At 43.7% G+C, this 16,346-nt stretch overlaps 1 protein-coding gene across 1 annotated transcript in view; it reads right to left on the bottom strand.

Moving 5' to 3' along the window:
- The window catches only part of LOC121840124 (protein piccolo-like), a 41,661-nt gene that overhangs the window by 8,135 nt on the left and 17,180 nt on the right, over positions 1 to 16,346 (bottom strand). Inside the window, exon 5 of the mRNA XM_042302017.1 lies at positions 7,234 to 7,494. Coding sequence (XP_042157951.1) covers positions 7,234 to 7,494 — 261 coding nt within the window. The remainder of the gene's footprint in view (positions 1 to 7,233; positions 7,495 to 16,346) is intronic.

Genomic DNA, 16,346 nt, shown 5'->3' with positions numbered 1-16,346 from the left:
TCAAGCATGTTGGGGAACTCCTGTCTTATACAGGACACCATACAGGAGGCATGATGACTGACGTTTGGCAAGGTAGCCCCAGAAAACCACCATGCTGATAGGTAGTCTCTATATCGGCTGTGAATGACAATAGAAGATAAAAGGCATCAAAGCAGGGACCGAGAGACTGAAAAACAGCTTCTATCTCAAGGAATTCCGACTGTTAAACAGCCATCACTAACATTGAGTGGCTGCTGCCAACATACTGACTCAAATCTCTAGCCACTTTAATAATTACAATTTGGATGTAATAAATGTATCACTAATCACTTTAAACAATGCCACTTTATATAATGTTTACATACCCTACATTACTAATCTCATATGTATATACTGTACTCTATACCATCTACTGCATCTTGCCTATGCCGCACGGCCATCACTCATCCATATATTTATATGTACATATTCTTATTCATTCCTTTACACTTGTGTATATAAGGTAGTTATTGTGAAATTGTTAAGATTACTTGTCAGATATTTACTGCACGGTTGGAACTAGAAGCACAAGCATTTTGCTACACTCGCATTAACATCTGCTAACCATGTGTATGTGACCAATAAAATTTGATTTGACCCGTTAATTGAAACGCATTCCAGGTGACTACCTCATGAAGCTGGATGAGAGAATGCCAAGAGTTTGCAAAGCTGTCATCAAGACAAAGGGTGGCTATTTGAAGAAGTGTAGAAAATAGTACAAATTAAGAAAAACCCTTGAATGAGTAGGTGTGTTCAAAATGCTTACTGGCACTGTACATCTCTTGATACACCAAGTAGCCAGGGAAGAGAGGAGAATAATGTGCCAATTTGAAAGCTATTTAAAAAATGTAGCTATTTTTAAAGTAGCCCTAATGCTAGAAAATGTTGGACACCCCTGCACTGGAGACTTGAAGACAGAGCCTTAGATTTGGCAAATAGATAAATAGCCATTCTCATTCTGGTTAGACAGCTGAAGTTATACTCTACACACAACTTATTTTTATTTGCTAGGTAAGTATAGGCATAATGTCTTAATAAGCATGTCAATATATTTTCAGAATATTCTTTCTTATCTTTGTAACACGAACACACACATTGATAAATGTATCTACACTCAAGCTGGAGCACAAGATGCTTGTGCAATGTCCACATGTAGCCTACACCTGAAGGGATCTTATGGTTCTGACAATTGTTCCCCAGGAAAGATCTAACACTGGACATAAGGAGGGATGAGGCCAGACAAAACTAGCCAGTTATAGAATATTTTGTTGTAGGACAGCTGAGCTGACTGAAGACCACAGGCATTCAACTTGAAGTTGATATTGTTTCAACGGTAACATGTCTTTACATGACTTGATGAAACTTTGAAACTAGCGAAGGTGGAAGCTACTTTAAAAGCAAGGTGTTGTAGAACGAGTGTCTTATGAAACACATTCCAGACCTTGGTTCTTGCTATCTTGTCATAACTGTGATTTGACAGAGAAATATTAGCTATAGAGCCCTGCCCAGGCATGAATTATAAGCTCAAGTCCAAGCCCTACCCATGTCTGCGACATTCAGGCCCTACCCTACACAGGCCCGATTGCTTCTGCCAAATTTAAGGCCCTGCCCAAAATCAGAAATAATTAGTAAATCCATTGCCTGCTCCTCTCTGTCTGTCACACGCTCCTGCATGCACTCTGCTAATGGCGTCTCTACATCCTGCCACAACATCTCAAATGAGATTAGGTCTGGACTTTTAGTAGGCCATTCCAAAACTTGCATTGTAGCAATTTTCATGTAGACTTGATTTTGTGTTTTGGATCATTGTCCCGCTGCATGATCTGCTTCAGCTCACAGACAGAAGGCCTGACATTCTCCTGTTGAATTCTCTGATACAGAGCAGAATTTCATGATCCCTTCTATTAATGCAAGTCCATCTGTCCATAGAACATTCTTCCAAGAGTCTTGATGATCATTCAGGTGCTTCCAGGTACTTTGTGTGAAACTTATGTGAACTTTTTGGATGAAATGGGTCTCATTATGTCTGGTGACAACCAAACACTGCATTCCACAGTAAGAACCTCATACCAATGGTCAAGCATAGTGGTGGTAGTGTGATGGCTTGGGGATGCTTTGCTGCCTCAGAACCTGGATGGCTTGCCTTAATAGAAGGAACCATGAATTCTGCTCATTTTCAGGGACTCACGAGGTTCATTGGAATTTCCTCATGCAGCAGGGAAATTCTCCCCGACAAAAGAGTGATCAAGTTAAGAGCTGACATCTGTAACTGGGTTGACTGTAAGATGTCATCTTAAAACAGCCCTAAATACCCTTGTGACAGAGCGATTGAAAGTAAACTTCAAACAAAAATAATGTATTGTTAAAACATTTCTAGCCTCTATGAGTAACAGGGTTGACATGTTATGTTCGACCTGCTCACTCTTCCAACACAAAACACCACAAGATGGCCAAAAAAGAGTAGAACCAGCTCACCTGCTTTTACACTATGGTTTGACTATTAGAAGTTCAATGGTTCTTTTGATGTTTTTTTTAAAGGAATAGATTCACCACATTAAAGCGAGAGTTCAATTCATGTAACAGGGTTGACCTTAAAATAAGGGACAAAGGTAAGTGAATCACTGATCACATGAAATAAATAACAATCTTCGGAAATGACTTTGTCAAAGCAACAATAATAACTTGGGCTTTACAATAATGGTGAACATTTTGAGAAATGTTGGGCTTAAGTGGCTTAAAATCTTCCTAGAAGTCAGAGGGTGCAAGGAGGGACACTTTAACAATCCTTTATTCATATAAAAAAAGCAGTTTTAATTAATTGTCCAGGTTTAATGCACCGCAACTAATATAACCGGCTTTTAAAATACAACATTGGTGCACAATGTCTACAATTAATATCAAAGGGACGCAAAAGGCACTCATTTCACGGAATGACCTACATATCATAATCTCTCCATATGCACTCCAATATTAGAAAAGGTTATGTATACTTTATAAAGTGTTTACAAGTGTTACCATAACATCACATTGTAACTGCCAGCAGGCTATTTCATGCCCGAGCTAACAGGGGTGACAAAACGATTCAATACTTCAGAAAGCATGTGGTCATAGAGCAAGGTCAGCTAATTATGACAGCAGCAGATCCATTAGGCACTTTTGTTAGAGACTGAAATGGATGTGCTCTCTTTCCAACCTCACATTGTGTTCAGCTTCACTGCAACACAATAGCTCAAGCTCAGGGCCGGCTCCAAGCATAAGCGGTCACTTAGAGTCCGCTAGGGGACCCCCGACCAAATATATATATATATATTTTAACAATTCGGGGTCTCAACTTACTGTTCACAGTTAGAATAATAGAATACACAAAGTACAAGTTCAACATGTGGTTGTGCATCAGCAGTTATCTCCACTTTTGTCAGTCACTGATAGTTACTCAATTATCAATTTTTTTATTGGTATGTTAGTCTAGCCAGTTTTCTAAACTTATAGAACTCATGGCCGAATACCAACCAGACACTCAGGGCACATACCTCACTGACTTTGTTAGTCACTCTCACTTAGATATCATTGACGCTGAATAAGTCATGGCAAAATGTGCAGAATTGCATGACATTTGTTATAAAATTGCAACATTTCCTCTCTGGCCCATGGCAAATTGTGTAGAACTGCAGAAAACTTGCTTTAAAACTTTCAGTTTGTTAGTGATGTGTACGCCGACAAACTTTCCACATTCTTTAATGTTGTCCCGTCAATGTGGATAGGGGGTGCTCCCTCTGCTGATTCCTGAAGTCCACGATCATCTCCTTTGTTTTGATGAAATTGAGTAAGAGGTTATTTTCCTGGCACCACACTCCCAGAGCCCTCACCTCCTCCCTGTAGGCTGTCTCGTCATTATTGGTAATCAAGCCTACTACTGTTGAGTCGTCAACAAACTTGATGATTGAGTTTGAGGCGTGCAGTCATGGGTGAACAGGGAGTACAGGAGAGGGATGAGTACGCACCCTTGTGGGGCACCAGTGTTGAGGATCAGCGAAGTGGAGGTGTAGTTTCCTACCTTCCCCACCTGGGGGAGGCCCGTCAGGAAGTCCAGGACCCAATTGCACAGGGCGGGGTTCAGACCCAGGGCCTCCAGCTTCATGAAGAGCTTGGAGGGTACTATGGTGTTGAATGCTGAGCTATAGTCAATAAACAGCATTCTTACATAGGTATTCCTCTTGTCCAGATGGGATAGGGCAGTGTGCAGTGTGTTGGCAATTGCATCGTCTGTGGACCTATTTGGGCGGTAAGAAAATTGAAGTTGGTCTAGGGTGACAGGTAAGATGGAGGCGATATGATCCTTAACTAGCCTCTCAAAGCACTTCATGATGACAGAGACGAGTGCTACGTGGCAGTAGTCATTTAGTTCAGTTACCTTTGCATTCTTCGGTACAGGAACAATGGTGTGGCCATCTTGAAGCATGTGGGGACAGCAGACTGGGATAGGGAGAGATTGAATATGTCCGTAAACACAAAGTCCAAAGTCTTTGGTAGTGGGCCGCATTGGTGGCACTGTGTTATCCTCGAAGCGGGCAAAGAACGTGTTAAACTTGAGGGGGAATGTACACATGACTACAATCAAAGTAAATTCTCTTGGGGGATAATACGGTCAGCATTTGATTTTGAGGGATTCTAGGTTGGGTGAACAAAAGGACTTCAGTTCCTGTATTTTATCACAATTACACCATGAGTCGTTAATCATGAAATATACAACCCCGCCCTTCTTCTTCCCGGAGAGCTGTTAATTCCTGTTGGTGCGATGAACTAAGAATCCAGATGGCTGCACCGACTCTGACAGGACATCTCGAGAGAGCCATGTTTCCGTGAAACAAAGTATTTTACAATCCCTGATGTCTCTCTGGAAAGAAACACTTGTTCTGATCTCATCAGCTTTGTTATCCAGGGACTGAACATTAGTGAGTAATATACTCAGAAGTGTGGGTGGTGTGCACACTCCAAGTACCCCTTTTCCGCCCGCGTTGTTTTGGGTCGGCCTCTGGAATCAGTTCAATTGCCCTGGGTGGTGCGAACAAAGAATCCGCTTCAGGAAAGTCGTAGTCCTGGTCGTAATGTTGGTGTGCTGGTGAGTTACCGTCGCTCTGATATCTAATAGTTTTTCCCAGCTGTGTGTAATAACACATACAATTTTCTGTGCTAACAATGTAAGAAATAATACATACAATACTAAATACAGCAAAGTTTCCAAAGAACTAGAAGGGAGGCAGCCCTCTCTGTCGGTGCCATCTTCCCAGATGGCGCCAATACCCCATAATGTCAAAGTGGAATTATGTTTTGAAATTTTTACAAATGAATTAAAAAGTAAAATTGAAATGTCTTGAGTCAATAAGTATTCAACCACTTTGTTATACCAAGATTAAAAATCTGCATAACAAGTCATAATAAGTTGCATGGACTCACTCTGTTTGCAATAATAGTATTTAACATGTTTTTTAAATGACTACCTCATCTCTGTACCCCACACATACAATTATCTGTAAGGTACCTCAGTCGACCTGTGAATTTCAAACACAGATTCAACTACAAAAGACCAGGGACGTTTTCTCGGATAGAAGGGCACCTATTAGTAAAAATGAAATATCCCTTTGAGCATGGTGAAGTTAATAATTACACTTTGGATGGTGTATTAATACACCCCAGTCACGACTAAGATACACGCGTTTTCCTAACTCAGTTGTCAGACTCCAAGATGGCAAATCCCAGATGGCAGCATATCAAGTCGTTTGTCTGTGACTAGCACATTTTAACCTACTAATAACCTATTTATTTATGGTTGAGTACCTTCCTTGTTGTGTAGTGCAAACTATTTTGTTTTTGCTGGTGTAAATATCACAGGTCCTCCTCAACTCGGCACTTCATTACTTGAAGTTGACCAAAGTAACCCTATCTCTGGCTATCTCTGGCTATCTCTGGCTATCTCTGGCTATCTCTGGCTATCTCTGGCTATCTCTGGCTGGCCTGAGTTCCTCCTTCATCCACGTGTCTCGTCCAAGCTGCTCCTTTTTGCTCTTCGACTGGCTGTCAGTGGCAGCTCAACAATCCCCAACCCGTTCTCTCTATCGACCTCAACACCCAATCTACTCACACGCGCAAACACTCACATTCAGACTCATACATACACGCTGTCCCTCTCTCCCCTTACCTTCGTTGGCCTCTATATTTTACATTTGTCAGAGAAAATGACAATTTTCGTGGTATTGTTTTGTGCACTGACTTTACTGAACTCTGGAGAAAACGAACATTGTCGCTGGGTGAGTACATTTGACAATGTGCTCTCCCGTCCATTGGACAGTTTGTCTGCAGGAACTCGTTCTTTTTCACTCGGTCCACTCGTCCAAGTGCCGATGTATTTGTGGCATGATGTAAACAATACGAATGTGTCACTACCAAAGTCTAATGGTTTTAAATGACTGTTTTGTATTGTCTGGAAACTCACTTGTAGAATTCGCTTGCAGTGGGTCTCTTAAAAAAGAGAAGCCGTGCAAGGTTATTAAACAGATGTGCCTAGTTATTCTTCTTTTGTTGATATCAGGTAACGTGCAACCTAACCCTGGCCCTGATATTGTCACGTTCGTTATAAGGATCGGACCAAGGCGCAGCGTGGTATGTGAACATTCTTATTTATTTTAAAGACTGACACACTGAACAAAATAACAAAATAACAAAATGAACCGTGAAGCTATACAAACGAGGGCTGACAGGCAACTACACATAGACAAGATCCCACAAACACCAAAGGGAAATGCTACCTAAATAGGATCCCCAATCAGAGACAACAATAAACAGCTGCCTCTGATTGGGAACCATATCAGGCCACCATAGACATACAAATCACCTAGACCTACAAAACCCTAGACATACAAAAAAAACCTAGACAATACCAAAACTAGCATACCCACCCTTGTCACGCCCTGACTGAACCAAAATATAAAGAAACAGTGATATCTAAGGTCAGGGTGTGACAGTAGCCCCCCCCCCAAAGGTGCAGACTCCCGGCCGCAAACCTGAACCTATAGGGGAGGGTCCGGGTGGGCATCTACCCTCGGTGGCGGAGACGGTTCTGGACGCAGCCCCCCCTCTTTAGGCTGATCCCTCTGCCTTTGTAGAACTGGACCGTGGCTCTTCGCCGGAGGCCCCGGACTGGGGACCGTCGCCGGAGACCCCGGACTGGGGATCTTCGCTGGAGACCCAGGACTGGGGACCGTTCCCGGAGACCCCGTACTGGGGATCTTCGCTGGAGACCCTCGCTGGAGACCCAGGACTGAAGACCGTTCCCGGGGACCCCGGACTGGGGACCGTCGCCGGAGACCCCGTACTGGGGATCTTCGCTGGAGACCCTCGCTGGAGACCCAGGACTGAAGACCGTTCCCGGGGACCCCGGACTAGGGACAGTTGCTGGAAACCCCGGACTGGGTACCGTCGCTGGAGGCCCAGGACTGGGGACCGTCGCTGGAGGCCCAGGACTGGGGACCGTCGCCGGAGACCCCGGACTGGGGATCTTCGCTGGAGACCCTCGCTGGAGACCCAGGACTGAAGACCGTTCCCGGGGGCCCCGGACTGGGGACAGTTGCTGGAAACCCCGGACTGGGTACCGTCGCTGGAGGCCCAGGACTGGGGACCGTCGCTGGAGGCCCAGGACTGGGGACCGTCGCTGGAGACCCCGGACTGGGGACCGTTGCTGGAGACCCAGGACTGGGGACCGTCGCTGGAGACCCAGGACTGGGGACCGTCGCTGGAGACCCAGGACTGGGGACCGTCGCTGGAGACCCCGGACTGGGGACCGTCGCTGGAGGCCCCGGACTGGGGACCGTCGCTGGAGGCCCAGGACTGGGGACCGTCACTGGAGACCCCGGACTGGGGACCGTTGCTGGAGACCCAGGACTGGGGACTGTCGCTGGAGACCCCGGACTGGGGACCGTCACTGGAGACCCCGGACTGGGGACCGTTGCTGGAGACCCAGGACTGGGGACTGTCGCTGGAGACCCCGGACTGGGAACTGTCGCCGGAAGCTCTGGACTGTGGAGGCGCACTGGAGGCCTGATGCGTGGGACCGGTACTGGTGGTACCGGGCTGATGACACGCACCTCAGGGCGAGTGCGGGTAGGAGTCACAGGACGTACTGGAGCTTGAAGAAGTTTGGGCAAATGTTTCACAATCCAGGTGTAGAAAGCTCTTAGAGACTTACCCAGAAAGACTCACAGCTGTAATGATATATTTCTGTATTTCATATTTAATTTTCAATAAATTTGCAAACATTTCTAAAAACATGTTTTCACTTTGTCAGTATGGGGTTTGGTGTGTAGATGGGTGAGAAAAACATATTTAATCCATTTTAAATTGAGGCTGTAACACAAACAAATTTGCACTAAGTCAATTAATAATTTCTCAAGGCACTGTACTTGTGTGGCTGCCAGCCAAATAGCGTTGCACATCTGTTGTCATCTGATGAAAATGAAGCTATTTTCTGTCGAATGTGATGCACTGATGTAGTTTCAGGGAAGAAAAACTATAGTTGCATGTCCCTGATCAATCTATTGAAGCAAAGAAACACAGTTGACTTTGAATATAAAATATAAAAAACACAGCTGGACTGTCTCATGTTGTGCTATTTACAAACAAACACGTGACTGGGTACACTGTAAAAATGTCAAATGTCAAATAATGTTACAGGTGAACACAGGAACGCAATCTCCTAACATATTGCACAAGTTGACTACAGATATTTACTTACAAAGTAGCTACAAATATGATTATTTTTTTTAAACTTAAAATAAATAGTTTCAACGATATTGAAAAACCATCCCGTGGATATTTCCAAATACACTGGTAAACGCTATTTGCCATGGGGTATCTCCGCCCCATGGGGTATCTCCGCCCCATGGCAAAATGTTTAGAACTGCTGAAAACTTGGTTAAAAACTGCAACAACAACCAAAAATCTGCCCATGGCAAAATGGGTAGAATTGCATGAAATGTCTTATAAAATAGCAACATTTCCTTTCTGCCCCATGACAAAATAAGCAGAACTGCAGAAACTTTATTTAAAACTGCAACATTTTCTCTACACCCTATGGCATACTGTGTAGAATTGCAGGAAATTCACTTAAAAAGGTACATTTTTCTCCCCGACGTCAAGAGGGGAGCCACTAAAAGCATTTGTCTCCCAACCAAATCATGCTTAGAGCCCCTGATAGGCTAGAGCCGGCCCTGCTCAGGTTTACTGCTCTGTCAACCACCGTCCACCATTTGTCTATGCTGAAACCATACCATACAGAAAAAATATCATTTAAAAAAGGATGCACGATAAATGGAATTCTTATCCATTTCTTTACACTGAGGATGTAGCCTAACTGTTTTGTTTCCTGTTATCGTTTCTATGCTCATTGTATCGTTGATTTTATATATGGTATATAACACAAGATTCTTCGCTGCCTTCTGATAACCGATCACAGTTCCCAGCCAATCCTGCTAAGCTCTAGTGCAGAGCTATGCCTACTAAATATACGACCACAGCTTCATATAACATGAATATGGCTTCTCTCGTCAAACAGTATCAAAGTATTCAGACAGCAATCATAATCAGTCTTTTTTGTAGATCTGTAAATTAAGAACTCGTAATATTGTTTAAAAGATAAAACTGACAGTTTGAATATCCTGCCTAAGTCATCACTGAATGGCAGCCCCGTCCACTCCACTTCTCCCCACTTCTCTCCATCCTCCATTGGTCTGTGTGAGGATGTAATCAGCACTAACAAGCAAGCGGCTTCGAGCTCATACATATGCTAATCAGAGGAGCCATGTCACCAGTGGGACCCATCAGGCAATTAATTGGTCATCAGAAGCTCTGACACTTCCTGGTTCTCTGATCACCTCTTACGCCAACACAATAGCCTCATTAGAGACACAGGACCGGTAGACTGGTGCTGAGAGACGCAGGAAACTATTAATAGAAAAAGAATAAAACCATACGCATGAATCAAAACCCTTGTGAAAGAGGAATTCAATAAGCTATCCTGTTGATGTATAAGAGTAGGTGAATTCCTATCTGGCAATGGAGGAGCTTGTCACTGAATATGAATGGGGATGCTAGCAGTGACATTATATCAGATATTTTATAAAGGTAATTGAGTGTGCTCTTTTGATTACCTGAAAATCAGTGGCTCATAAATAACAACATAATCATGACTGAATCACTGTCTCTCATCAGAGTAAAATAGCATATTCACCTTTTAAATTACCACAGCACTGTCTTCACCCACAACATGTTTCAACTCAAGGTGAAATCATCATGTTATGCTTAATCATTTTATCCCCCCGCCACAAAAATACATCTTAGATTAAAATGTCCTTGGTTTGTAAATGAACTACACCACAAACTCATTTGCATAAGTCATTAAAAACAGATAAGGTTCCATTTTCTGTTTTCTTCTACATTCACCTCGTTGCTTTGTGACAGGACACACTGGGAGGGGTGGTGGGGGAAATAGTGGAGGAAGATGAAACAACAGCTCTCTCTGTGTACCTGAACAGCATATCTACAGTACCCTGTATAAAAATCCTTCTCCTCTCTCTGCAGTACCCTTTCACCCTGTCCCTGTCCTCTCTCTACACTACCCTGTCCCCCAGTCCCTCTCCCTGGCTAAATATGGACCAGTCTCTCACATCTCTCCAGGTGGCATACTGGCCTCAGTCCAAACTGAAGCCTCCAAAATATTACAGATGACTTGTATCTGTAAAACGAGATAAAGTTGTAATGCTTTTCAACTACAATTTCACAAACACCTCGGCAGCACATAATGTCAACACATACTAATGGAAGTCTAGAAGGATCACGCTACATGTGTGTCAGAGTCGAAGACACAATATTTCCAGAGGTCAACCTTGTAATGATATGGCTGTTACTAGGTTTCCACTTGAGCAGAGACCTTTGAGTCCTGGGCATACCATCATCAATTCCTTTAATGAAATATGTTTGAGCAGGAGCTCTGTGCTGAGAACAGGGGGAACAGGGGAGCTGTGCAGGAGGAGCAGGAGATGCAGGCATTGACTGTGATTAGTCTCAGAGCTGGATTAAAAAGGCCTTCACAGTGACAGCTCTTATGAAGATGCTGACACACAGGGACACCATACCAGAGCTATAACACCACCACCGTGTATCTGCTGAGCTCTACACTAAATCACACACTCTTTTATTATTCTATACTGAACAAAAACATTAACGCAACATGCAACAATTCCATAGATTATACTGAGTTACAGTTCATATGAGGAAATCAGTCAATTGAAATACATTCATTAGGCCCTAATCTATGGATTTCACATGACTGGGAATACATATATACATCTGTTGGTCACAGACACCGAAACAAAATGGGCCTCACAAAGGGTCTCAGGAACTCGTCACGGTAGTTTTGTGCATTCAAATTGCCATCGATAAAATACAATTGGGTTTGTTGCCCATGGCTGCCCATACCATAACCCCACCTTTACCATAGAGCACTCTGTTCACAATGTTGACATCAGCAAACCGCTCACTCACACAACGCCATACAAGTGGTCTGCGGTTGTGAGGCCGGTTGGACACACTGCCAAATTCTATAAAACATCGTTGGAGATGGCTTATGGTAGAGAAATTAACATTCAATTCTCTGGCAACAGCTCTGGTGGACATTCCTGCAATCAGCATGCCAATTGCACATCCCTCAAAACTTGAGACATCTGTAGCATTGTATTGTGTGACAAAACTGCACATTTTATAGTGGCCTTTTATTAAAATCAAATCCAATCAAAGTTTATTTGTCACGTGGGCCGAATACAACAGGTATTTGTCAGTGTATTGTACAGTATATGTTGCATGTGAGCATAATGTATTATGGTTCATTGCCCATACAGATGAATTAACCCAAGCATGATTACAAGTGACAATCCTTCAGTATTGAATGAAGAATTATTAAGGGTGTTTTTGAGACCTTACAGTGAAATGCTTACTTACAGGCTCTAACCAACAGTGCAAAAAAGGTATTAGGTGAACAATAGGTAAGTATAGAAATAAAAACAACAGTAAGAAGACAGCGAAAAATAACAGTAGCGAGGCTATATACAGTAGCGAGGCTATAACAGTAGCGAGGCTACATACGGGCACCGGTTAGTCGGGCTGATTGAGGTAGTATGTACATGTAGATATGGTTAAAGTGACTACGCATATATGATGAACAGAGAGTAGCAGTAGCGTAAAATAGGGGTTGGCGGGTGGCGAGACACAATGCAGCCCAGTTAGCCAATGTGCGGGGGCACTGGTTGGCCGGGCCAATTGAGGTAGTATGTACATGAATGTATAGTTAAAGTGACTATGCATATATGATAAACAGAGAGTAGCAGCAGTGTAAAATAGGGGTTGGTGATCCTTTAATTGTCCCCAACACAAGGTGCACCTGTGTAATGATCATGTTGTTTAATCAGCTTCTTGATATGCCACACCTGTCAGGTGAATGGATTATCTTGGCAAAGGAGAAATGCCCACTAACAGGGGTGTAAATACATTTGTGCACAAAATTTGATAGAAATAAGCTTTTGTGCATATAGAAAACATGGGACCAACATGCTGTGTTTATATTTTTGTTCAATGTAGATGCAATGTGATAGCACGTCTCAGAGAAAAAGCCACACAATTCTATATCCCCCCCACATCAATCTTATTCAACTACAGCATAGTCAATGATATCAAATAACTCAGGTGTGCAAAGCAGCAAAGAATTATCTTGAAAACAAATATGAAACCAGAGAGCCTGTAAACCTGTAAGCCTGTAAACCAGAGAGCCTGTAAACCTGTAAGCCTGTAAACCAGAGAGCCTGTAAACATGTAAGCCTGTAAACCAGAGAGCCTATAAACCAACACACTGCTGCTGTAACCAAGCATATACTATTTTTTTAAAACTTGTCAGCATTATCACAACAATATCAATAGCTTGGTTGCATTACCCTGTTAAGAAGCACACAGTGTGCCAACCAAGTCCCCTGGCAAAGGGCATACAAAAATACTGGAGATTTACATCTGATATCATGCCATCTGTGAGGTGACTTGAACAAAAGGCCGGTGGGTTGCGTTTGAGGCTGTATATTTCAGGTTGTCAGAGAACCTCGATTCTTGCAGAAGCTCATGCTTGTAAGTTCCTTATTGATTGCCTGGCAGCTGCCTTTGGCAACGCCTGTAGCTGGCTAATATAGTGTGCTTTCAGCAGCCCCTGCAGTGCTCACATTCCTCATCAATCTGGCCCTCTGATAATAGAGAGTGTTGACCCACTAATCTGCCATAAGCAGAGTGCTTCATTCTGAAGACGAAGAGCCCGGGCCCTGCTTTCTCTCTCAAATCTGACAGATGACACGTCAACAAACTTTCCTTTGAAGATGGGTACACAGCGAGGGAGAGAGGGGGAGAACGAGAGAGGGAGAGAGGGGGAGAACGAGAGAGGGGGAGAGAACGAGAGAGGGAGAGAGGGGAGAACGAGAGAGGGAGAGAGGGGGAGAATGAGAGAGGGAGAGAGGGGGAGAATGAGAGAGGGAGAGAGGGCGAGAATGAGAGAGGGAGAGAGGGCGAGAATGAGAGAGGGAGAGAGGGGGAGAATGAGAGAGGGAGAGAGGGGGTGAACGAGAGAGGGAGAGAGGGGGGGAGAATGAGAGAGGGAGAGAGGGGGAGAATGAGAGAGGGAGAGAGGGCGAGAATGAGAGAGGGAGAGAGGGCGAGAATGAGAGAGGGAGAGAGGGGGAGAATGAGAGAGGGAGAGAGGGGGAGAATGAGAGAGGGAGAGAGAGATAGAGGGGTAAAGATAGAAAAGATTGATAGACTAGATAGAAAGATGAATCGAGAGCGGAGACGGAGAGAGAAAGAAAGAGAGATGCACTATGAGTGCATTAATGGGGACAGGTCTCTAGGGGGAGATTCCCTCTCCTCCAACTGACAGCCAAGCCCACTGTCAAAATAGCAAGCCGCACCACTCTCCCATTTTGAAGGAATATTTTTGCTTGAGGGTTGCACGTCACAGCTAGGAACTGCTCCTAAGCACAACACACCCATCAACTGGCCTATAATAACTCATATTTTAGTCTGAATCAATTGAGGTAGAAAGTACAGCAGTGTTGAAATCCCACATAGCCCTAACTGTAGCCTATCAAGGTTAGTCTCATTGACATAAACCTTATTTTACAGGGAAGACCTGGTCCAAGACATGAGTAAGATTGCACATTTAAACCAGCTTGCTCTGCAGATTATCACTTGAAACATTCAGCCTCAGAAGTAAAAAATAAAATAATATTGGAAGTCTTGATCTTCAATACAAACACGCTGCAAAAAAAGTGCAATGGTTAAAAACGTACATAAAAGAGTGGCTAGAACCCTGTGAAACACACAGCCTGTGAAGAAGGGTTGAAAGGAGGGAGGCGGTAGCAGGTGAGCTGTGTTTGGTCTGGCCTCTGAGGGACTATTTTTAACACCGCCACTCGGTGCACCAAGGGGTTTCTCCGTATCACCACAGCAACAGCCTGGGCCAGGGCAGGACCTACACATTTACACAGGCCTAGCAGAGAGTAGAGAACATGTACCACAGTTAAAGCTAAAAACCTTGCTTCATAACCTTGGAGGTGGGTGTGATGATTGCTCCCTACAGATAGGGCTATAGATTATGATTTCTAATCATGGATGGTAGCCGTAGACCATGAGTCGCGATACCATGAATGACAGATTGCTGTTGTTGTTTACATATTTGGAAGTCCCTTTTTCCATTGGAAAATAAAAAATTATAGTACTGACATTTTATACAAAGGCTAATGGTGGTGCCAGCACATCTGTAGCAACTATGAGACTGCCAACCAGCAATACGTCCTTGCTCATGCTCATTATTACCCTATATGGAACATTATAACTAGGTAGTAGTGGTCTAATAGAAAACAGCTGTAAACAGACCCAGGGAGGGAGCACGTGTGTCTTAGATAACAGAAAACATCCACTCAGGCTTTTGAGAAGACCAGCTGGAGTAGAAAGAGAGAGAGGAAGGGAAATGGACAGACTTGCTGAGGGTGTTTGCTCCCTCTTGTTCCCACGCCTCCCCATCCCCCTCTCCTCTCTAACCATACCACAGCTTTTTACTCTTCTGTAGAGGATAAAAAGGCTTTGACAGCATCTGTCAATTCGAAGAAAAAAAATACTATAATAAAGCAGGGAAAGATCTGAAGCTCAAGAAAAGCACAATGCAGTATTGCTCCTGAGTAGCGCAGTGGTCTAACGCACTGCATCTCAGTGCTAGAGGCATCACTAAAGACCCTGGTTTGATTCCACGCTGTATCACAGCCGGCCTTGATTGGGAGTCCCATAGAGCGGTGCACAATTGGCCCAGCGTCGTCCAGATTAGGGTTTGGCCGGGGTAGGGTTTGGCCGGGGTAGGCCTTCATTGTAAATAAGAATTTGTTCTTAACTGACTTGCCTACTTAAATAAAGGTTTTTAAAAAATCTTATGACAATGTGGATGTCAGCTGCCCCTGCAGTTACACAAATTCCCAGCCAGTGTTAAGGCCAAGCAATTTCTGCCACTCTGCCTTCACACAGGCATGTTGATGATGTACTAAGTAAGCATTGTCCGTGTATCCCCTCTCCCAACCGCCACCTCAGGCTGAATTGTCTTCTGTGCATGAAAGACACAAGGAGCAAAGTCGTTTATGTAAGAGGAAAGTCGATCAGATGAAGAATTATTTCTCCATTATGATGTGTGAGTTAGGCTGAGCCTTGTCGTAAATATCCACAGTATCACAGAGGTCTACTCTCATAGCCCTGTTAGTGAGATTCAACATCCAGGGACATGAGGGAACAGGCTACCAAGTAGCACACAAATACTAATACTGTATGCGGCTAATGCAGTACGTCACTTGCAACAAATACTGACAATTACCGATGATCATCTATTACCTAAAATGCAACCATTACAAAACAATGGGCTGCATACATAAAAAATGGGCTGCATACATAAAAATAAATGGGCTGCATACATAAAAAATCAATAATGCAGCAGCAACTTTGAGTTTCCATTAAATGCAAACTGCTTTCAGGTTTAATCTGGTGGTATTTTGGTCCAGCCTGTGGAGGTTAGTGCGAAATAACCCGGCATCTCATTAAAACGGCATTAGCATCAAAAGATGACCTTTAGAAAAGGCCTCCAGTTGTGTGACTAAGAGAGGTCTGAGAAATTACATGTTATTACATTGGAACGCTTGTGAAACGGCTAGCTAGCC

The sequence above is a fragment of the Oncorhynchus tshawytscha genome, linkage group LG19, assembly GCF_018296145.1.
Source record: "Oncorhynchus tshawytscha isolate Ot180627B linkage group LG19, Otsh_v2.0, whole genome shotgun sequence".
NCBI lineage: Eukaryota > Metazoa > Chordata > Actinopteri > Salmoniformes > Salmonidae > Oncorhynchus > Oncorhynchus tshawytscha.
This window is presented reverse-complemented; position numbering and strand designations above follow the sequence as displayed.